Source organism: Ursus maritimus, unplaced genomic scaffold, assembly GCF_017311325.1.
Source record: "Ursus maritimus isolate PB19 unplaced genomic scaffold, ASM1731132v1 scaffold_31, whole genome shotgun sequence".
Lineage (NCBI taxonomy): Eukaryota > Metazoa > Chordata > Mammalia > Carnivora > Ursidae > Ursus > Ursus maritimus.
In genome coordinates, this window is record NW_024425675.1 from 10,638,523 (window position 1) to 10,662,407 (window position 23,885).

Sequence of the window (23,885 nt, forward strand, 5' to 3'; positions counted from 1 at the left end):
TAACATCTAGCTCACTAATTCACCACTATTCATATCATTTTTTTTAGTGATGTCCACATACATTCTGATAATCCACCAAAAACCCTTCCCTCTCACTTGACCTCCTGAACTGAAACAATTTTTTCTTGCATTTTTTTCACCACAGTCAAAAACTCTCATGATCATCGCCAAGTAATTACACCAATTTCAAAAATCTAGATTTCAAAAATCCCACATTCTACACACACAACTTCCATCTCTACAGTTTACTTACTCTAGTACCTCAATTCCAACTATCCTCTCATACCACAGTACTTCCTACCCATTAATACCCCCAGTTTTTCACTATCCATGTCCCAACTAAAATGTGCTAAGTATAAAACACATCAGATTCCAAATACTTAGTGCACACACACACACACACACAAAGTAAAATATCCCTTTAATTAACTATGCTGATTGCTTACTGAAATAATTATTTTGGATGCACTGGGTTATTTATTTCAACCTGTTTCTCCATATTTTTTTAATGTGGTTCTTAGAAAATTTTTAAATTACATATGTGCCTCACATTATATTTCTGTGAAACAGTGCTAATCTATTCTATGATTCCTAAACGTTGTTAACCAACTCTGACTCTTTCCTAAGCTCCAGAATGACCATCTGGCCTATTTGGCTGTCTAATTGGTATCTCTTAACAATTGGTATCTACTTAATAATCAGTACTCTTGATATCCTCCCACAGATGTACTACATCCACTAACGTACTTAGAAAAAAATTTAAACTAGGAGTCATTCTTAGATTCCTCTCTTTCCCTCATACCCCATATCCAATCCACCAGTAAATCCTGTCCAGCTCTGCCTTAAAAATATCCAAGCTCTCCCCTTAATTCCCCACCCCACACTAAAGTACAAGCAATTCTCATTTCCTGCCTGGACTACCAGGATACCCTCCCTGCTGGCTGATTCTGCTTTGTCCTTCCCTTCAGTTATGTTTTCCAGTCAGTAGCCTGAATGATTCTTTTAAAAAGTAAATCAAGTACTCTAATGATAACCCCAACACATTTTGAATAAAATCAAACCTCTTTTCAAGGCCTTCAAGGCCCTGTGTACTCTGGCTCTTGACAATCTCTCTGACCTCTCTCCTACCAGTTTCCCTCACACCAACTATCCTCTAGCCATATTACCCTTAGAAAGATTTTTCCCATCTTTCCTTTTCCTCGGATCTTCACATGGAAGATGCAATATCTACCCTCCAGGTCTCAGCTCTAACGTCACCTCCATAGAGTACCACTCCCTAACTTCCTTAAAGTCCTCCTTCCAATTCAAATTTTCTGTATCATCACCCCATTTAATTATCTTTGTTTTTTTTTTAAACCAGGTCAGAGTAATACTAAGTTTATTTGCTCTGTTGTATTTAATTTTTTTAGTATAATTGACACACAATGTTACGGTAGTTTCAGCTATACAACACTGTGATTCCAGAGAAGTCTACACATTATGCTATGCTCACCACAAGTGTAGCTGCCATCTGTCACCATACAATACTATTACAGTATCATTAACTATATTCCCTATGCTGTGCCTTTTATTCCTATGACTTATTCATCCCGTAACTGGAAGACTGTATCTCCTACTCCCCTTCATCCATTTTGCCCACACTCCCTTCCCTCTGGCAACCATCACTTTGTTCTTTATATTTATAAGTCTGATTCCACTTTTTGTTTATTCATTTGTTTCGTTTTTTAGATTCCACATGAGTTAAATCCTACAGTATTTGTCTTTCTTGGTCTGATTTATTTCACTTAGCATTATACCCTCTAGGTTCGTCCATGTTGTCACAATGGCAAATTCTCATCCTTTTCATGGCTGAATAATATTCCTGTGTGTGTGTGTGTGTGTGTGTACCACATCTTCCTTATCCATATATCTATTGATGGACATTTAGATTGCTTCCACATCTTGGCTATTGTAAATAATGCTGCAATAAACACAGGAGTACATGTATCTTTTCGAATTAGTGTTTTCATTTCCTTTGGGTAAATACCCAGTAGTGAAATTATTAGATCATGCGGTATTTCTATTTTTAATTTTTTGAGGAACTTACATACTGTTTTCCTCAGTGGCTGTACCAATTTACATTCCCACCAACAGTGCACAGGGTTCGTTTTTCTTCACATCCACACCAACACTTCTTATTTCTTGTCTTTTGTGATTCAAACCATTCTGACAGGTATAGGTGATATCTCACTGTGGTTTTGATCTGCATTTCCTTGATGATTAGCAAGGTTGAGCATCTTTCCATGTGTCTGCTGGCCATCTGTACATCTTCTTTGGAAAAATATCAATTTAGATCCTCTGCCCATTTTTTTAATCACTTTGTTTTCCCATTTAATTTTCCAAACAGCACTTCTCCCCATCTAAAACAGTCTTATTGTCTCTTATTGTCTCTCTCCTCATCTCTATAATGAAAACTTCGTAAGGGTAGGTACTTGGCCTTACTATAGTATCTCTGGAACCTCAGAGAGTACTTGACACATGGTAGGTACTCAAAGAATTTTTATCAAGTGAACAATGAGTAAGTACAATAATTTTCTCTGAACTACAAGACCTGACAAATGGTAATATTCAGACTAAGAGGAACAAGTTTTCTAGTGAGAGAACGACATTTGCGAAGGCTTTAGAAAAGAATGAAATTTCAAAAACTGAAAGGCCAATATGACTAGTAAGATGAAGGTAACAGGATGAATCCAACAAGACTAGAAAAATAGGAGCTATGCTATATAGGGCCTCTTAGGTCTTATTGTGAGATTGTATACTTATGGGGAATCACAGGAAGATTTTTAAGCAGGGAGTAACATGATAGATTTCTCTTTTCAAAATACCACTTGAGCCACAGTACAGATAATGGGAATGTGATCAGAGGAAGACATGTGGTGATTTAAAGACAATTAGAAGCTATAGCAGTTGTCTAAGCTTTACAATGGGATGGTAGAGACGGAATAGGCCAATTTAAGAGATACTTAGAAGAATCAACAGGACCTGTTACAGATGAATTGGAGGACAGGACAAAGAGGAATAACGGACTCAAGAATGATGCCTAGGTTTTGAATAAGTGAGTGAATGGCCAGTAGTAAAGGAGACTGGGGAAAGGCGATGAATTCAGTTTCTAGCATGTTAAGTCTGAGGCACTTGTGACTGAAATAAGCAGAGGTATCGATTAGGCCACTTTAATACTTAAAGGTAGGATAGGGAGTTGGACAAAATAAGCGAAAGGGAGTGGGAGCTATAGTCTTCAAGTTATGGAATGAATAAGTCACAGGGATAAAAGGTACAGCATAGGGAAGATAGTCAATGATACTGTAATAGCACTGATACGGTGACATATGGTAACTACACTTGTGGTGAGCATAGCATAATGTATAGACTTCTCTGGAATCACTACCTTGAACACCTGAAACTAATTTAACATTGCTTATCGACTACACTCAAAAAAAAAAACAAGGATTAACTTTTCAAAAAAGGGAAATAGTCAACTGTGTGAAATAATGCAAGAAGACAAAATGAGAATACATTTGGGGGCACACATCTGGGTGGCTCAGCATCTGACTCTTGGTTTCAGCTCAGGTCATGATCTCAGGGTCATGAGATTGAGCCCTGCATTGGGCTTGGGATTGTCTCTCCCTCTGTCCCTCCTGCTCGTGCACGTGCATGCTCTCTCCCTCTTTCCCCAAAATAAATAAATAAATCTTTAAAAAATATCTACCATTAAAAAAGAGAACTAAACAGAGTTCAGTGAATTTTGCAGCAGTAGGTTACTGAACACAATTTCAGTGGAGCAGTGCTGATGACAGACAAAACAGAACAGGTTAAAGAGTGAATGCAAAGTGAGGGATGGAGGAAGGCGTAGATGATAATTTTAATAAAACTCTAAGCAACATTAAAAGAGGTCAGTTACTACATGGATCTATGAAATCAAAGGATAATTTTCTTTTTTTTTTAAAGATTTTATTTATTTATTTGACGGAAAGAGACAGCCAGCGAGAGAGGGAACACAAGCAGGGGGAGTGGGAGAGGAAGAAGCAGGCTCCCAGCGGAGGAGCCTGATGTGGGGCTCAATCCCAGGACCCTGGGATCATGCCCTGAGCCAAAGGCAGACGCTTAACGACTGAGTCACCCAGGCGCCCCCAAAAGGATAATTTTCTAATACAGAAAAGACTTGAGATGTTTTGATTCCAACTGCACAAATTCAATAAAGAGAGAAGGAAAGTTTAAGGCTTTTGAAAAGGTAAGAGAAAATGGCATTCAGAGCAAAGATAATGACTGACCTTAGCTAGGAGGAAGAACATCTCTCCTCCATAATAAGAAGGAAGTAGAACAGGTTGGATAAGGATGCTAGTAAGCTTGGAGATGCAGTGGTAAGAAATTATATGTCATATAATGAGGACTATTTTCTCTATGGAATAAAAGATTAGAAAGGAAAGAGATTTTAAAAGGGAAGAGAACATTTAAAACAGTTTATGGTGAGCAGCAGAATATATTGACGTGAAAAATACAGTGGGATTGCTGGGCTATGTTAAGGGCCCACTTTTGAGCAATAATCATGATTTTAAAATGGCACTCACAGGGGCACCTGTGTGGCTCAGTCAGTTGGGCACCCAACTCTTTAATTTCAGCTCATATCACGATCTCGGGATCGTGAGATGGAGCCCCTCGTCTAGTCAGGCTCTGCACTCAGCAGGGAGTCTGCTTCTCTCTCTCTCTGCCCCTTCCCTTGCTCATGCTCTCTCTGAAATAACTAAATCTTTAAAAATAAATAAATAAATAAAATGACACTCATAAACCTTTTCCAGTACACAACATTTTAAAGTATTTGTTATTGTCTTAGGTTGCTAATATTTGAATAAAGAAGTATCTTTTTCCACATGATGCATTATATACATTTCTGGTGTTTACCTTTCTGGAAGACATTAATTTCCCATGGCAAGAACAGAAAGAGTTCTCAAAAGCACCATGCTTGGGGTGCCTGGCTGGCTCAGTCAGTGGAGCATATGATTCTTGATCTCAGGGTTGTGAGTTCAAGCTTCATATTGGGTGTACAGATTACTTAAAAATAAAAATTTTTAAATCTTAAAAAAAAAAAAAGCACCATGCTTGCCTTTTCACAAAAGGGAAAAATAAAATTTATCGAATGCAATTCTATCACAGCATGTAGAAATTACTACTAGGAATTAAATATAAAGCATTCAGGAAACAAGCAGCTTAAAGGTAAATTGAAGTTTTTCAATGATATACATTGTTGTTAGCACAGTATTTTTGTTCCCTTTAACTTTCAAGGAGATAAAAAATAAAAATTTGCTCTAATTAAAAGCAGCTGAGAATATCCAGATATACATCTTGCATACTACGCTTTAAGCTCTGAATAAGAATTCACATTTGATTTAATAATTAGATAATCTCACAGAAGTTTCAGAATGTTTTTAGTTTTTAAAATATATTATGACTGAAATATTTTCTGCCTTAGAGTAAACAATATGAGTTTACCAACTGTACAGCATAAGCTTTAGATACAATCTTTAAAGGCTGTACAAAGAAATGAGTTTTTTTAAAAGATTTTATTTTTAAGTAATCTCTATACCTAACATGGGGCTCAAACTCAAAACCTCAAGATCAAAAGTTACAAGCTCCACCAACTTGTAACTGTCTAAGCCATGTATATTTCTAAAAAATTTAAAATTTGTACAATTACCATATTTCATATTACTTTGGTAATCAGGGAAAATTAAGCTTAAATATAAAGTGAAAAATTAGGCTCTAAGTCTTAATTTCTATCAATTTACACTGAAATTCTGAGTATATGCTCAAGCCTGGAAATCCCTCATTACACTGCAATATAATGGTACTACAGTGCAATTAGTTATATATTTCACAACAAAAGAGCATTATGAACCACTCCTAGGTGTATATATGCCAAAGAACTGAAAACAGGCCCTCAAATAAATACCATACATGAATACTCACAGCAATACCATTCACAATAGCCAAAAGGCAGAAACAACTCAAACGTCCATCAATGGATGATATATACTCAATCATAAAAAGGGATTAAATAATAATACATGCTATAAAATGCTATAAAATGAATGAACATCAAAAATATTATACTTACTATGAACGGAAAAAAGCCAGAAAAAAAGGCCTCATATTGTATAATTCCACTTATATGAACTATATAGAATAGGTAAATTCAGAGAGACAGCAAATTGGTAGATGCCAGGTACTAGGTGGGTAGGGATAGGGACAAACTGCTTAATGAGTACAAGGTTATTTGAGGGGTGATAAAAATGTTTTGGAACTAGATTAAGGTGATGGTTGCACAACACTGGAAATGTACTAAATACCATTAAACTAAATACTTTAAAATGGTTGGTTTTATATTATAAGAATTATACCTGAATAAAAAAAATTCCACTTGGGAGCTCCCCTCTACTTGCTATGTGGAATGATCCCAGATTCATGAATTGCTTAATAAAGCCAATTAAATCCTCAAAAAACAAAAACAAAAACCTTCCATTACGAACCAAATAATATAGCTGTATCTAATCAGCCTGTGGCAGGAATCACTAACAAAATTAGCTGTAAGTTAAAAATATGTTGGGACGCCTGGGTGACTCACAGTTGGTTAAGTGTCTGCCTTCAGCTCAGGTCGTGATCCCAGGGTCCTGGGATTGAGTCCTGCATCAGGCTCCTTGCTCAGCAGACAGCCTGCTTCTCCATCTGCCTGCCTGCTTATGCTTGCTGTCTCTCTCTCTCTCTGACAAATAAATAAATAAAATCTTGAAAAGAAATTAAAAATGTTAACTGTAAATATATATTAACTATTTTAAAGCTCTTTTTGTCACAAATTACAGTAACATTCATTATCTTTTCTCCACATATAAAACTTATGCAACGATTTAATAATAAGCCTTTATCTTTCAGTGGAATATATTAAAGTATTTGTGGATGAAATGATATATAAAAGATAGGCTTTATAATAATGTATGGAGATTTAAGAGGAATACAGATGAAAGGAGACTCACCATGAGTTAATACTTGTTAAAGGTGGGTGATGAACATATGAGGTTTCATTATATATTCTCTTCATTTCTGAGTATTTTTGAAATTTTCCATAATAAATTTTCAATTATTGCATTAATTATTGGTAAAATAAGATTTAAAATTAGTTTCCGTATACTTTAAGTTATATTTGAAATAATCCTACCAATATTCTTTAATCAACATAAATCACAATTCTGCAAACATCTGAAGTTGCTAAAGCTCAGATACGTATCAAAATTAGAATCTATTTGATAACACACATTATCTTTCTAAGGATGTTTTATCTTGCTTTCAGATTTTCTTCACAAACTTCACTTCACTACGAATTTTTTCTAAGAAAATTTCATTTTGTAGATAGAGAAAATTAGTAGAACCAAGTAGCTTTTTTTTTTTTAAGATTTTATTTATTTATTCGACAGAGATAGAGACAGCCAGCGAGAGAGGGAACACAAGCAGGGGGAGTGGGAGAGGAAGGAGCAGGCTCATAGCGGAGGAGCCTGATGTGGGGCTCGATCCCATAACGCCGGGATCATGCCCTGAGCCGAAGGCAGACGCTTAACTGCTGTGCCACCCAGGCGCCCCAGTAGAACCAAGTTTAACTGTACTTATTTCAGTTGACATGGAGTCGTAACACTAGAAAACTTCAATAGGAAATTTCAAGTCTCCTTTCTAAGGAATTAATGTTTACTGTTAAAATTATCAGCTCAGGGGGCGCCTGGGTGGCACAGCGGTTAAGCGTCTGCCTTCGGCTCAGGGCGTGATCCCGGCGATCTGGGATCGAGCCCCACATCAGGCTCTTCTGCTATGAGCCTGCTTCTTCCTCTCCCACTCTCCCTGCTTGTGTTCCCTCTCTCGCTGGCTGTCTCTATCCCTGTCAAATAAATAAAATCTTTAAAAAAAAAAAAATTATCAGCTCAGCTATTTCCTTTAAATATAAAATCCAGGAATGTCTGGGTGGCTCAGTTGGTTAAGCGTCTGCCTTAGGCTGAGGTCATGATCCCAGGGTCCTGGGATCAAGTCCCTCATCAGGTTCCTTGCTCAGCGGGGAGCCTGCCTCTCCCTCTGCCTACCACTCCCCCTGTCTGCGTGCTCGAGTTATCTGCCCCCCCACCAACAAACAAATAAATAAATAAAATCTTTAAAAATAAACACATAAATAAATAAATAAAAATAAATAAATAAAATCCAGGGACTCCTGGCTTGCTCAGTCCGTAGAGCATGCAACTGTTCATCTTGCAGAGAGTTTAAGCCCCTCGTTGGGTGTAGAGATTACAAATAAAAAACATTAAATAAATAAATGAATAAAAATAAAATCCAATAACTACTATTTTCCAAAAGTTTTATCTTCTCAATGCTGTAATTTTTTAAATTTCTTTTTAAAGATTTTTATTTATTTGACACAGAGAGACACAGTGAGAGAGGGAACACAAGCAGGGGGAGTGGGAGAGGGAGAAGAAGGTTTTCCACTGAGCAGGGAGCCCGATGCGGGGTTCAACCCCAGGACCCTGGGATCATGACCTGAGCCAAAGGCAGACGCTAAACGACTGAGCCACCCAGGCGCCCCTTACTTTTTGTTTTGTTTTGTTTTTATAAATAAAGTTTTATTGGAACATAGCCATGCTCATTGTTTGTGTATTATCTACCACTGCTTTCACACTACAGTGGCAGAGTGAAGGAGCTGCAAATGAAACCATACGGCCCAGAAAGCCCAGAATATGTATTTTGTGACACTTAAAGTTTGCTGACTCCCACCCCAGAGAATTTTGAAGAAAGTTAGAAGGGCTCAGGTATGCCCTCTTCCTTTCCACCAACATTAAAGACTTCTCCTCCACTCTCCATTCTTTGGGGAGGGAAAGTTGACTCCTCCTTTGCCTGCCATGTTGGAAATGTTAACATTCAGCCTCGAGAGATGGTCCCTCCAGGGGCAGGGTTGACACACATGGGTGGAAGGCGGGGTAGGGGAAGTTTGCACTGACGCTGCCTGTGCTGGGCCCGATCTTTTCTGAATAAGTCCAGGCTGCACATTTCTGGCCAGGAGGGAAAGCTGGAATCCTTACACGAGCAGTGACAGTCTCAGATTTTGTAGGCTTTTGAACTGGAGCTGAATTCTCTCCTTGCTATTCCTCATCAGGAGGCTGGGCCTCCTCCCCTGGCCTCCCCCAGTGACAAGGTCGGTGCCAAAAGGGGCAAACCAGGGGGGCCAGAATGCACCAGGCCTCCCTTTGGATGAAGGGTCCAGGCGGCACAGGGAACAGACAAAGGTCCCAGGGCACTCCGGGGGCTTCCTCCAGGCCCTGCCTCGGGGAACCGAGCATCCCGAGGCGGAGGTGTTGCGCCAATGAAGCGGCCTCTCCCGTGGTCCGCGGAGCCCCTGGCTACCAGGCCCGCCCCGGCGGACCGGCCTGGCCCCCTACCCCCGCCCCTTACTTTTTTTAAGTAGGCTCCATGCTGAGCTCCAACCCAGGGCTGGAAACTCACGACCCTAAAATCAAGACCTGAGCTGAGCTCAAGAGTTGGACGCTTACCGACTGAACCACCCAGGCGCCCCTTAATGCCGTAATTTTTTTAAATCCCTTATTTTTTGATATAGTGTCTTAACAAATAATTAGTGACTAAAAGTTTCTAGTTCTGGGGTTTGACTATTATTTCTTCTAAAATCAAACCATAACTTCAATGGAGATCACAATCGACACAAATAGACATTAGAAAAACTATACAGCTCCCCCAAAACTCAAACTTTTTTTTAAGTTTGTCCCCCCCCCCCAGTAATCTCTACAGCCAACATGGGGCTCAAAGCCACGACTCAGAGCTCAAGAGCAAGATCAAGAGTCACATGCTCTTCAGACTGACTGAGCCAGCCAGGCACCCACCCCCTCAAAGTTTTTTAATGCCCCTAAATTAGCACTTAACTATTACTTTAAACTTACTTTTCATCCAACATGGAAATTTTATGGAATTATATCCACATAATCTCCTAATGTTTGATTCAACCTCTTCTCCCAACGTTAGTGCTTTCCTTTCTGGCTAATATATTTTTGTTAACTCACAGATGTAATTACTAGGACAAATTTCACTCAAGATAGATAAATAGGGTTATTCTAAATGATTGAGATTAGGATGGACTGGAAATGGTAGGGTTATTCCAACCACAACCACAGATCAGACCTCCATTTGTTCAAATACCTTTCCTCCACTACAAGGAACATTAGCATTCTTCAGCTATCAGAACCAACTGGAGGAAGCAGAAGCACACAGAAGGAATGAGAAAAGTGTCCTCATCCTGAGGGACTAGAATATCCAAAAGACACAAGCATGCTAAAACTCAGGATCTAAACAGATCAGGACTAAATCAAAGCACCACAGGTAAAGTTCTTATTAGTATCAAAGGTACAAAAGGAAAAAGGAGAGGACATTAGTTTTATTTTTTTTTTAAGATTTTATTTATTTTGGGGGGGATGGGGGAGGGTTGGAGAGGAAGGGAGAGAAAATCTCAAGCAGATTTCACACTGAGCACAGAGCCCAGTGCAGGCCTTCATCTCACTACCCTGAGATCATGACCTGAGTTGAAACCAAGAGTCAGATGCTTAACTGACTAAGCCACCCAGGCGCTCCAGGACATTAGTTTTAATACAAACTTTCAAATGACAAACAGCCCTAAAAAACAGTCCATATTCTTGAGAGCATTATTAAGAGAGCATATATTAAGAAATATAATATTCTATTCTTATGAATGGACTTTTGTAAGATGTAATATGGAAGGTCAGATCCTCTCTGCTTCATAGCAACATTAATAAACATGTTGTGACATGATACGGATCAATCTAACAATTAACTGAGGATCTTCCATAAAATTATCTGAAGACCGGTTTTGAAAAAATAAATAAATAAAATTTAACAATAAAGCTCTGGGGCACGTGGCTCAGTCGGTTAAGCGTCTGCCTTGGGCTCGGGTCGTGATCTCGCGGTCCTGGGCTCAAGCCCCACATGGGGCTCCCTGCTCAAGGGGGTGTCTGCTTCTGCTTCTCCTTCTGCCTCTGCCCATCCCCCACTCATACTTGCTCTCTCTCTCTCTCAAATAAATAGAATCTTTCTTTTAAAAAGCCCTGTTTTTACTTTAAATATAATTGTCATAACATTAGTTTCACATGTACATCATTCAATATTTGTATATACTGCAAAATGATCACCACAATAAATCTAGTTAACATTCATCACCACACAGTAATAATTTTTTTCTTTCCCGTGCTGAGAATTTTTAAGATCTATTCTCTTAGCAACTTTCAAATGCACAATTCAGTATTAACTATAGTCACCACACTGTACATTACTAAAAGCCTGTTTAATTCATTTAGATTTCCAACCTAGATCTCTAATTTCACTAGCCCCTGCTGTACTCAAAATGCAAAGTGCAATTCCAAGAATTTTACCATTTCTAATCCATCCTAATCTCCTTAATCATTTTGACTGTCTTTACCTGAACTTAGTTTGTGTGGAAATCAGAAATAACCATAATACTTCAAGACTTTTTTGTTATCTTCTTCTAATTTTGTTTAAAGATTTTATTTATTTGAGAGAGCGAGCGAACAAGAGCAGGTGGAGGCATAGAGGGAGAGGGAGAAGCAGACTCCCCGCTGAGCAGGGAGCTCAACTTGGGGCTCAATACCAGGACTAGGAGATCATGACCTGTCCCGAAGGCAGACGCTTAAACAACTAAGCCACCCAGACATCCCTGTTAACTTCCACTAATTATTCTACAAATTTTCTTATCACAACTGCAAAGCTGAACAAGAATTTAAAAACAGACAAGGATGTACAGAAAGGAAAAAGATCCACTAAGCTCAATGAAAAACTAGCCTGATTCCTATAATTCAGCACTTCAAGTGCCAAAGCTACCATCCTTTGGTGATGAAGGCAAGCCCCCAAATTACAAACATACCTGTTCTTTTATTTGCAAGTTGGAACTCAGAAGAAACAATGTTAAAATAGTTGTTAGGTTCCTAGACTTGCTCAGCAAGACATTTCTGAATTAGTTTCTTGAGTTCTAGACTCATTCAAGTCTGGAGACAGTGTGATATAGCAAGAGTATAGCCTGTGGAGTCTCTCGGAGTCCAGCAGAAACCCTGACTGCCAATTACTAACTGTATGATCAAACAAAATTCATATAACTTTACTGATTCCTAATTTCGTTTGTGAAAATACTGCCTATCATGGAGAGTTTCTGTAAGGATTAAAGATAATACAAATCAAGCAGCAGAGACTGTGACAGAGTAGGTACTCAATAAATAGAAGCAATTATAGTATCCTCTTCTCACCAGCTTTTTATCCTCTATGCTGAGGTAAATACCCCATTCAGTCAGTATTCATTAAAAGGAACTGAAGATACGGAATCAGAAAATCTGGGTTTGATTTCAGACATTATCTAATACAAGATACAGAACTTTAGGCTAGGTATTTGATGCCTCTGAACTGCAGCATAGAATTACTGTAATAATTGACATTATTTATAAACTGCCATACATTGTACTGTATCAGAAATGTTAGCTTTTACCTACACCAAACTATTCCTTCTCAAAAATTACCTGCCTTCCAAGATCAAATGTGCATAAGAAGGAGCATAAACTAACATCATGGAAGATGGAAAACAAGCTAAACTAAGTAGCTCACTGATGATATCCCCTTCATACTCCCAGACTTTAGAATATACTTGTTAGGGATGCCTGGGTTTCTCAGTTCATTAAGAGTCTGCCTTCAGCTCAGGTCATGATCCCAGGATTCTGCGGGGAGCCTGCTTCTCTCTGCCTCTTCCCCTGCTTGTGCTCGCTCTCTCTGACAAATAAATAAATAAAATCTTAAAAAAAAAAAAATGTCCCAGATCAATTTATTTAAAAAAAAAAAAAAAAGAGAATATTCTTGTTAACCCAAATGTAGCCCTGGCTGGGAAAATTCCAGGCAGAAAAATTAAATTAACAAGTTGTATGGAAGACTTGTATGTCCTTCCCCAATCTAGCAATCTGCATGCTGAGAAACCTTTCTTAAGTAGTTTCTACTCCCTTTCACTTAACTTACCTTCCTATTCCCCCAAATAGTTCCCATGACAAAGGCAGTACAGAACCTAAAGTAGAGCAAAGAGAACTGGCCAGATGAGTGTATGCAAGTTGCGAGTGATTGTCCTTGACATAACCCACCAGAAAAAGGCAAAGGTTTTTCTTCACGTCTACATACAAAACATTTCATATTCTGAATATTATTTCCCCATAACAATTTCAAAAGCCCCATCCTTTTTACAATAATAGGCTCTTTTGAGAAGTTTTGCTATTAATAAAACAATTTAATAATTAAAGTCAACAGGACCCGATGAGCTAAGAAAGTGCTCTAGGCTCAACTGAACTACAGCCAAAAGAACTTGTCTGCTAAACAACTCACCTGAACTGAACTGTACTTCCAAACTATAGAAAAACAAAATGAAAACTGAACTCTCAGGATAAAAATCACCCAGGCAATAAATTAACTCATCTTGGGTATAAAAAATTCTCAAAACACAAGTGACTGCATACTTTCCCTGAGACGTGGTATGTTTATGTAGGATGTTGGTTATAACCCAATCAGAGTCACAGAAAGGATACAGAAAGATCTCAAAAGACATCTAAATCGGTATTTCTAGCACAATTTGTTTCCTATTCACAGCACCAAAGTTAGCAGCACTGCACATCACAAAATAGCTACAATATGAACTTCCACAGTCTCCATCATCTTTTTTTTTTTTTTTAAGATTTTATTTATTTGACAGAGACAGACAGCGAGAGAGGGAACACAAGCAGGGGGAGTGGGAGAGGAAGAAGCAGGCTCACAGCAGAGGAGCCTGATGTGGGGCTCGATCCCATAACGCCGGGATCACACCCTGAGCCGAAGGCAGACGCTTAACCGCTGTGCCACCCAGGTGCCCCGTCTCCATCATCTTCTGAGCCTGTCTGAGACTAACCCCATCTGAGCATCTCAGGAAGGCAGCTAGTAGCCTGCACCATGCTGCCCAAGGTTCCAAGGCTACTAAGATAAACATTATGTGTGAATTTCATCTTTCCCTCCCTCCCCCCAGGAAGATCAGAATATCTCACTGGTGTCAAACTTAGAACAACCAAAAACAATTGGGGGCCACTGGCAATGGCTCTTGGCACCATGGTATTAACATGTTTAAGAGAGACTACAGAAGAAATACCACGATTTATCTTAACTAGGAATATTACCAATAAAGTTTAAAAGTGCTTCAGGGTTACATGATAATGGCAAGAGAAGAGGAAAGAGGTCAGGGAGGAAAAAAATAAAAACCTTACAGCACACAACTACCTGGAAAAAAAAAAAGTAGTCAACAGACAAGTTAAAACACGTTTGCATTTGCCAACACATAGCAGTTACCACACCATATATTTGTTAGATTTCCCAACACACAAAACAAAAGAAGCTACCCTTTTATGAAGTACTTATTTAATGACTTCTACAAAGAAATGACTTTTCTGGATTGGGGGCACATTAACTTCCTGTGCTTTCCCTTTGACTTTCAAAATCTTGAGAACCCTCAGCAAATTGAGATTCACCTCAATTTTAAGGCTTTTCCTGTTAGGCTGAATACACGTTGTATGTATTAATATCAATAAACTACAAGACCACATTTCTCTTTGAAAACTATATTCACATTTCTATAGATTTTAGAATATTTTTTAAAAGGCTAACTACAAAGTTTGCAAAAACAAGTAATACAGTAGACAGGGTTGGGCATTCAACAAGTTCATCAGAACTCCTAAAGTAAAAACCTGAAGGAGTTTAAGAGATAAATTCCTACTGCTGATACTGAAGATACAATGTTACTAATATGGAAATTGAGAAATATTCGAAATATTCTGAAAACAGTATCTCCTTCTAAAAATAAAGAAAAGCATTTGCCAACACAGAAACTGTTGGTTCTTAAAAATGATAAATCACATGGGAGGCATTTCTATAAATACTTCAGTTCTGAATCGCAATAACCCGATTCTTTCAAAGCACGTTTGGTTTATGTTTTATCCTAACAAGAGAATTTCTGATGCCATTATACTCATACAAAGGACTCTGCTCTTTATTTGCTTCTATATATAGCAAACTGTTGGTTTACCCAGTTAAAGATCTACAAACCAAACTACCACAACATAAATCACTTCCAATAATTAAAATAAAAACAAACGAGATTCTGTCATAAATAAGGCCCCAAGAATGTTCTAATAAATTTACAATAACATTTTATATTATGGTCGTAGGACTAAATATGTTCGGTAATCTATCTGGATTCATACTCTATGCATTTACTTAGGTCGGAAAGAGAGAAACCTCAGAAAATAAGTAACCGGAGGTTACACCGTTCTAAGTTACTTATAAAGCCAACAGTTCAAGAACTTTTGGGGAAGAGAGAGTAAGACATTTTCCAAGTAGTTAAGAAGAATTTGTTTTATAATAACGATAGTCCTAACAACCTCTAGAATACATTATGGTGGGGCGGAAGTGAAAATGATGAGAGGGGAAAAAACCCGACTTGAAAACGGACAGCCAGGCAAATTTACAAACCTTCAATTAAAGGAATTTTGCGATTAACTTCTCTTATACGCCCTCCCTCACTCCCCACCCGCTTCCTCCTCTCCTCGGGGAGGTCTGTGTTATGTGACTCATGACAAATTTTTTAAAAAATAAATAAATAAAAGACACACCCTCTGGGTTAAACTGACATAATCGCCCCCACCCCGCCTTCCCCCGACACACACCCCGCTTTTCCTCTCCCTTCTGCCGCTCCTCCCCGCGCCTCGTCCCTGCCCTTTCCTCTCCCCGTCCTAGACCCCCTCTCCGGACGGAGAGGCAGCTGCCTCTCCCACACAGGAGTCCAGAGAATGGAAGGCTGCCGAGGGCAGCGCGCGACCCGGGGGGGCCAGCCCGAAAGGAGGCGGACAGCAGGGGAGCGCCGGGCTCCGGCGGCGGCGAGCTCCGGGTTCCCTCGCCCATTTTCTCTCTCCCCTTCTATCGGTTTCAACCACCACAGCCACTTCCTGTATCGCAGCCCGACTCCCTCAGCCCCGCCACTTGATCTCCCCGGCTGGGGGTTGGGGTTGGGGTTGGGGCTGAGGCAGCCGCTGAGGTTACGGCAGTTCCCCACCCCGCCCAGTGGGCTGATCTCTCGGGCGGCAGGCGGTGGATCCTCGGCCCGGCCGGCCAGCGCCCGCCCGCTCGCCCGCGCTCCTCACCTGTATGTAGTTGTTTTCACAGTAGTCCGCCACCCGGGTCAGATTCTGGTAACTCTCTATCAGCGCCCTCTTGCCAGACGGGATCTCCTCCTCTAGTAACATCTGCAGCTCTGCCATTTTCCACCCCTCTGCATCGCTTCCTCTCGCACTAAAGAGACGGAGGCAGCAAGGTCCGCGGAGGCGCAGAGCACCTCACAGCCCGGATACAAACCGCCTACCGCCCTCCCGCCTGGTATTGTGGGACGGCACCTCCTCCTCTTCCTCCTCACTCTCTCCACCCCGCTCCACCCACTTCGCGCAGCCGCCTCAATCCCGTTCTCTCGCGAGCCTTCACGTTTTCCCTCCTCCTCGCCGCAACCACGGGATTTTTTTTTTGGCATGGTCTTCTGGGAACTGTAGTCTCTCACGGGCTAGGAGGCCCATCGAAAACGCATGCGAATAGGGGAGGAGCGTAAAGGACGGGGAGGAGCGTAAGGACGGCCCAGGGAGGGGGTTTAAGCGCGAAGGTTCCTGACATCTCCGGCAGGTGGCGCCACAGGGTGAATCTAGAGGATGAAATCCTTTCCCGGAGAAGGCTGTGAAAATTGGCAGAATTTGCTTGATTAGGAAATGTCAGTGATCAGAAATATCAATTCTGATACGGAATTAAGAAGGGCTAGAATATGAAGAAATCCAAATCTTTACTTCCTCTGTCTTCTTAGACATAACACGACTCAGGCTTTTCTTTCTAAACTTCCTCCACCCTCAATTTTTCATTTAAAATTTAGCAAACATTTATCATTGACAGCTCTGTACCAAGCATGTACTAAACACTGGGGGTATGAGTTGAACAAGGATACTCCCTACCTGTAAAGACTCACAGTTTAAAAATAAATACACGTAGGGGGCGCCTGGGTGGTGCAGTCGTTCAGCGTCTGCCTTGGGCTCAGGGCGTGATCCCGGCGTTAGGGGATGGAGCCCCACATCAGGCTCCTCCGCTATGAGCCTGCTTCTTCCTCTCCCACTCCCCCTGCTTGTGTTCCCTCTCTCGCTGGCTGTCTCTATCTCTGTCAAAGAAATAAATAAAATCTTTAAAAAAAAATAAATAAATACGCATAATTTCAGGAACGCCTGGGTGGCTCAGTCGGTGAGGTGTCTGCCTTAGGCTCAGGTAATGATCCCAGAGTCGTGGGATCTAGTCCTGCATCCAGGGTCTTTGCTCAGCAGGGAGCTTACTTCTTCCTCTGCCTGCTGCTCCCTCTGCTTATGTGCTCTCTCTCTCTCTCTGGTAAATAAATAAAATCTTTAAATAAATACACATAATTTCAGTGTTATTCCATCCTAATCTCTTTTTCTTTGACTCTTCTTTGCAAATATCTGCCTATACTTTTTTTTAAATTTTATTTACTTATTTGAGAGAGAGAGAGTGAGCACAGAGGGAGAGGGAGAGGGAGAAGCAGACTCCCTGCTGAATAGAAAGCCTGATGCAAGCTCAACCTCAGGACCCTGAGATCATGACCAAGCTGAAGGCAGACTGAGCTAGCCAGGTGCCCCTACACTTTTGAAGTTAGGTATGGGTTATCTAGGTTGCAGAAAATCATTTTGTTGTCTTTTTTTTCAACTGCTTTGTAATAGTGCGAAAGGCCCTATATTTCAAAATTTTCGTTTCAACTAGAACAGTAAATGCTTTTGATATAATGAGCTATGAATAGTGGTGTCCAAAGGCCAAAAAGCAAACTGATTTTTGATGATTTAAATGATTTGAAAATCATTTAAAAAATCCATATTTTCAGCTCTCCACTAAGTCATTTCAAATCACGATAACTATAGGAATAATAACATGACCCAATCACATCTTTAAAAATTGACCCATCAATAGGTATTTATTGAATATTATCTTTACTAGGGGCCATAAAATGTTCACCCTGTAAACCTTTGGGGAAGTCTGCTTTTCCCTCTCCCTCTGACTTTGCCCTTCCCCCATGCTTGTGCTCTCTCTCTCTCTCAATCTCAAATAAATAAATAAAATCTTAAAAAAAACAGTATTAAGAAAGTGAAAAGATAAGCCACAACATATACATTTGACAGAGGACTCATACCCAGGATATAATTTTTAAAAACTCCTCCAAGCCAATTAAAAAAAAAGGCAATTCAATAAAAAATGGACAAAAGAAGACAACTCTATTTCACAAAAGACCAATAAATATAGGAAAAGCTACTCAACTCATTACTCATCAAGGAAATGCAAATTAAAGCCATACTGGGGAGCCTGGGTGGCTCAGTCCATTACGTGTCCACCTTCCACTCAGGTCTTGGTCTCGGGATCCTGGGATGAAGCTGATGTGGGGCTCCCTGCTCAGCCAGAAGTCGGCTTCTCCCTCTCCCTCGGCAGCCCCCCTCCAACTCATGTGCACACTCTCTCTCTCTCTCAAACAAGAAAATAAAATCTTTTTAAAAAAATAAATAAAATAAAGCCATACTAAGATAATAGTGCATTCCACCAGTATGTAGTATAAATTTGTTTAATTTTATTTATTTATTTATTTATTTATTTATTTATTTATTTATTTAGAGTGTGTATACCTGCACGCTCTTGCTCACATGCCCGAGCTGGGGGAGGGGGGAGGGAGAAAGAATCCTAAGCAGCTCCACACTGAGTATGGACCCTCACGCTGAACTGGATCTCCTGACCCTAAGATCATGATCAGAGCCGAAATCAAGAGCCTGACACTTAACTGAATGAGCCGTTCAAGCGCCCTGTAATGTAAATTTTGTTAAGATTTTATTTATTTGAAAGAAAGAGAGACAGAGATAGCGACAGAGATAGCGAGAGAGAGCATGAGCAGGGAGGAGAGGGAGAAGCACACTCCCTCCCAAACAGGGAGTCCGATGTGGGATTCTATCCCAGGACGCTGGGATCATGACCTGGGTCGAAGGCAGCCGCTTAAACCACCGAGTCACCGAGGCACCCCGTAGTGTAAATTTTAAAAGACTACCCTGGGGGCACCTGGGTGGTTCAGTTGGTCAAGCGACTGCCTTCAGCTCAGATCATGATCCCAGATGCCCACAATCAAGTCCCGCATCAGGCTCCCTGCTCAGCGGGGAGTCGCTTCTCCCACTCCTCCCCCCTTCTCATGTGCTCTCTCCCTCTCTCTCATTCTCTCTCTCAAATAAATAAATAAAATCTTTGAAACAAAAATAAATAAAATAAAAAATAAAAGACTACCTTGCACACCCATTAGAATAGCTAAAATAAAATATCCTGACAATAGAGGAGAAAATAGAATGTAGAATGATTCGACTCTCATACATAACTGGCTGCAAACTGCTACAACCCCTTTGGAAAGCAGTGTAACAGTTTCTTATAAAGCCAAGTATATACCTAATATATAACGTAGCAATCCTACTTGTAGGTATTTACTCGAGAGAAATGAAAATGTATGTTGGCACAAAAACCACTATGTGAATGTTTATAGTAGCTATATACATGAACTAAAGGCTGGGAATAACGCAAATGTCCTTCAACCAGCTATGGATAAACAAACAATAGAATACTATTCTCAATAAAATGTAATAAACAATATATGCAGACAAAGTCATGGGTGACTCTCAAATGCAATTTGCTAAGTGAAGGAAGTCAGACACACACATGACTACATATTGCACTATTTCATTTATATGAAATTTCAGAAAAGGCAAAACTCCGGTGATAAAAATCAGATCAGGGGCGCCTGGGTGGCACAGCGGTTAAGCGTCTGCCTTCGGCTCAGGGCGTGATCCCGGCATTCTGGGATCAAGCCCCACATCAGGCTCCTCCGCTATGAGCCTGCTTCTTCCTCTCCCACTCCCCCTGCTTGTGTTCCCTCTCTCGCTGGCTGTCTCTATCTCTGTCGAATAAATAAATAAAAATCTTTAAAAAAAAATCAGATCAGACTTTGCAAGAGGCCAGATTCCCAACAGGTATAAATAAACTTTTAGAGTTGATGGAAATGTTCTAAATCATGATAGTAGTGAGGGTTACATGACTAAATGCGCTTCTCAAACGTTATTGAATTGCACATTTAAAATCAGTGAGTTTTATTGTAACTAAATTATATCTGACTGAAACTGGCCCCCAAAGAAATCACAAGCAGAAGAAAAATTCCTTGCTTCAAATATTAAAGAACAGGGAAAAAATTACATATTTTTGTTGGCTTTGATATAGGATAAAAAATCATACAACCAAAAAGATAGGAGACAACTTGCTTTTCCAAGTTATATAGGTGACTAAATGGGTGAGAGTTAACATTAAAAATTGCACGCAGACGTGGTGACATTAAATTATGAATGTCATGAAAGCTTTTGAGTCCAGTTTCTCTCCCAGAATGCGCACTTTTATACTATTTACTGATTTAGTATTTTTCTTTTTTTTTTAAAGAGTTTTGGGGTTTGTCTTGTTTTGTTTAAAGATTCTATTCATTTATTTGTCAGAGAGAGTGAAGGAGAGCACAAGCAGGGAGAGCTGCAGGCAGAATAAAGAATAAGATTGTTTGTATTAAACTATATGATGTATACTGAGGCTCAAGTTGAAAACCAGACCTTTTGCATTTCATTTCATGGATGTCTAGTCAAGATAATCAATTTGGTCATGAAAAACAGTTTGTAATTGCAAATTCTGCACATATGCGTGGGGATAAATGGAAATTTCATATATTCAACCTTGAAATACCAGATTGCTGATAATCATAAAGACCTTACTTCAGAGGGATTAAGAGATGTGCCAGGAAAGAATAATTTGGACTATCTTGGTACAAGATTGCTTCTCCTGTCATCTGGGATACAACTGACACTGCATACTTAGTGTCAGACTTCTGCACGGTTAATTCACAATATTGCATCCCAGGATACTAAATTGGAATTGTGTGATCAACAAACCAGAATGTGGACTAGAAATGTGGTATAATGTTAGGAAACTGGGAGTCAGGCAATCAGGCTTCTCCCCCCACCATCCCTCCTCTCCTCCTCCACCACCACTATGTGACATGAATACATTCTCTACGAAAAAAAGGGAGGGGGGCTGTATTAGTCTGCTCAGGCCGCCAAAACAAAATACCACACATTGAGTGGCTTAAAGAACAGAATTTTATTTTCTCACAGTTCTGCTGGCTAGAAGTCCAAAATCAACGCGTCAGCAGGCTTGGCTTCTCCCAAAGCCCCTCTCCCTGGCTTGCAGATGGCCATCTTCTCACTATGTCCTCAGATGGGACCTTTTCCCTGGTGTCTATGTCCTAATCTTGCCTTTTTTTTTTTTAATTTATTTGAGAGAGAGAGAGAGAAAGTGAGCCGGCGGAGAGGAGAGAGAGAATCCCAAGCAGACCCGCGTTGAGCGTGGAGCCTGGAGCAGGGCTCTATCCCACGACCCATGAGATCACCACCTGAGCCAAGACCAAGGGTCAGGACGCTTAAACAATCGAGCTATCCTGGTACCCCCTAATCTTGTTTGATAAGGACACCAGTCATACTAGATTAGGGTCATATCCTATGACCTCATTTCATCTTAATTACCTATTTAAAGGCCCTATCTAGGGGCGCCTGGGGGGCTCAGTCTTAAGTGTCTGCCTTTGGCTCAGGTCAAGATCGGGCTCCCTGCTGGGTAAGCTGCTTCTCCCTCTCCCTCTGCCTGCTGCTTCCCCTGCTTGTGCACCCGCGAGCACTCTCTCTCTCTGTCAAATAAACAAATAAAATCTTTAAAAAATAAATAAATAAAGGCCCTATCTCCAAATACATTTACATTCTAAGGTATCTGAGGTTAGGATTTCAATATATGAATTTTGCAGGGGACACAAGTCAGTTCATTACAGATCATTCCAGGATTAACTGATATCCTAGGATTCTACAACCCCCCATTATTACCTCTTTGCTTCTTTTCAAATTAACAGTACCATCCAGGAATCCTCAGAAAAGAAGGAGGGTGAATGGACTGCTCTGTTTAAACAGTTTAGCAAGGCCCACACAAGACAAGAGGATTTCAGGAGATAGAGTGAATTGTAAACTCTCCTTCAAATTTTATTATAATTGGAGGCGGAAATTCTTTTACACAAAGTCATCGTATTTGTAGCAGGCCAGACCTACAGGCTAGTTTTCAGGCAGGTCTGATGATTCCTTTAACATGGGGGAAAGGTCTCCCTTAGACACGTTAAGTCAAGCCACGGCAGAATGTCAGTATTATTTTACGGTGGAGCAAGCTGTTATCATGAAATAATTAAAAATTAGCAGTGGCTAAAAATGCCAAGTATCTGGAGTACTGTGGGGGGAAAATATAGCCTTTAAGTGCAATCTCATGTTGTTTTTTTTCTTCTTCTCCAGAAGCTGTAATATTTCCAGCATGGTCTGAATGAATTAATCACTTGTTAATTTTGGAAGCTGCTGAATCCTCCTCCACCTCTCATTTTCAACTTCAATAATATGCTGTGGGGCTTTGTGACAACAGAACTGTTCCCGGAACAGGTGACCCCTCCAGCAATAACAAGTATCTCAATCTTTGAACCTAGCCTAGAACTGGCTAATCACATTCCTCCCTGAACTTTGTCCTCCAACCCTTCCAATGGTTTTATAAATCCCTTAGTGTTGGAAATATCCAGAGTAATTTCTCTTTTCCTGACAAATGAACAAAATAATATTTAAAAGTTCTAAAGACAAATGGCAGCCCATGTAAAGTTAGTATTTCTTTAGTTGAAAGGTACAGAAAACAAAACCCCAAGGTAGCATAAGAAAGAAAAAGACAAAAGGGGAAAAGAGAAAAAGAAAAAATTAGTTCTCATTACGAAAATTCATGCTCACTCACAGAACTCAAAACTTCAAATGCAGTCAGTCCTAAGAAAATTCTAGTGCAAGTCATTGGGAGGGCCATCAGGAACCCAGGTAGCATTTTCATTTAGTGCCGTTTCTTTGCAAAGGTTTCGTTTTGTTTTTGCTACCCTTTGTAAATGGCGGAGAGCATGACAAATTTGTGTCCCAAATTTTTCATCTCCACCATTCAAGAAGCCAATCCTCCTCTAAATTCCCTCGGTTCCAAATCCACATTCCTCAGAAAGAAAATCTGATTAGTCCCTCTGGAATTGGCTCTTCTTTACAATCATCAACTTTGGAAATGGAGACATGTTGAAACAGCATTAGCATAATCACTTGAACACCCCGAGATTGGTGTGGAAAGTTTCCAGAGAGAGTAGATAATCAAAGAAAATAAGAGTGTCAGGTGTTCACGGCAAGTGGGGAAACTTTTGCAATACATATACATGTGGCCTGGATGCTATTGTGAGATTGTGCAAGTTACTCATACACAAGAACATCTGGCTTTCTTCCCAGGTTTTGATCGTGTTCCTGTTTGCTGCTGTCATTAGTTTGTTTGTTTGATAACTTTTCCAAGCTAATTTTGTAACATCTGTATTCTTTGTCATTTGTGGCCACTGAAGTATCTCCTCGGTGTCTCAGTGTCTCCTGGGCACGGGCACGACTCTGCATATATTCGTGGTATTCTGGATTTCCAAAAATTTATGTTGCTGCTTTTCAAGATCCTCTGCGGACATCTCA

General features: G+C 40.1%; 1 protein-coding gene across 6 annotated transcripts in view; it reads right to left on the minus strand.

The window, feature by feature from the left end:
* Window positions 1–16,600, minus strand: part of ABI1 (abl interactor 1) — a 123,253-nt gene extending 106,653 nt beyond the window's left edge. For 2 of the 6 annotated variants that reach the window (XM_040645312.1, XM_040645309.1), the window contains exon 1: window positions 16,338–16,598. In XM_040645312.1, coding sequence (XP_040501246.1) covers window positions 16,338–16,454 — 117 coding nt within the window. In that variant the 5' untranslated portion in view covers window positions 16,455–16,598. Of the gene's footprint in view, window positions 1–16,337 lie in introns of all 6 variants that reach the window. The other 4 variants (XM_040645313.1, XM_040645310.1, XM_008709670.2 and 1 more) reach the window with 3 other exon arrangements.
* Between the last annotated feature and the right edge of the window lie 7,285 nt (window positions 16,601–23,885).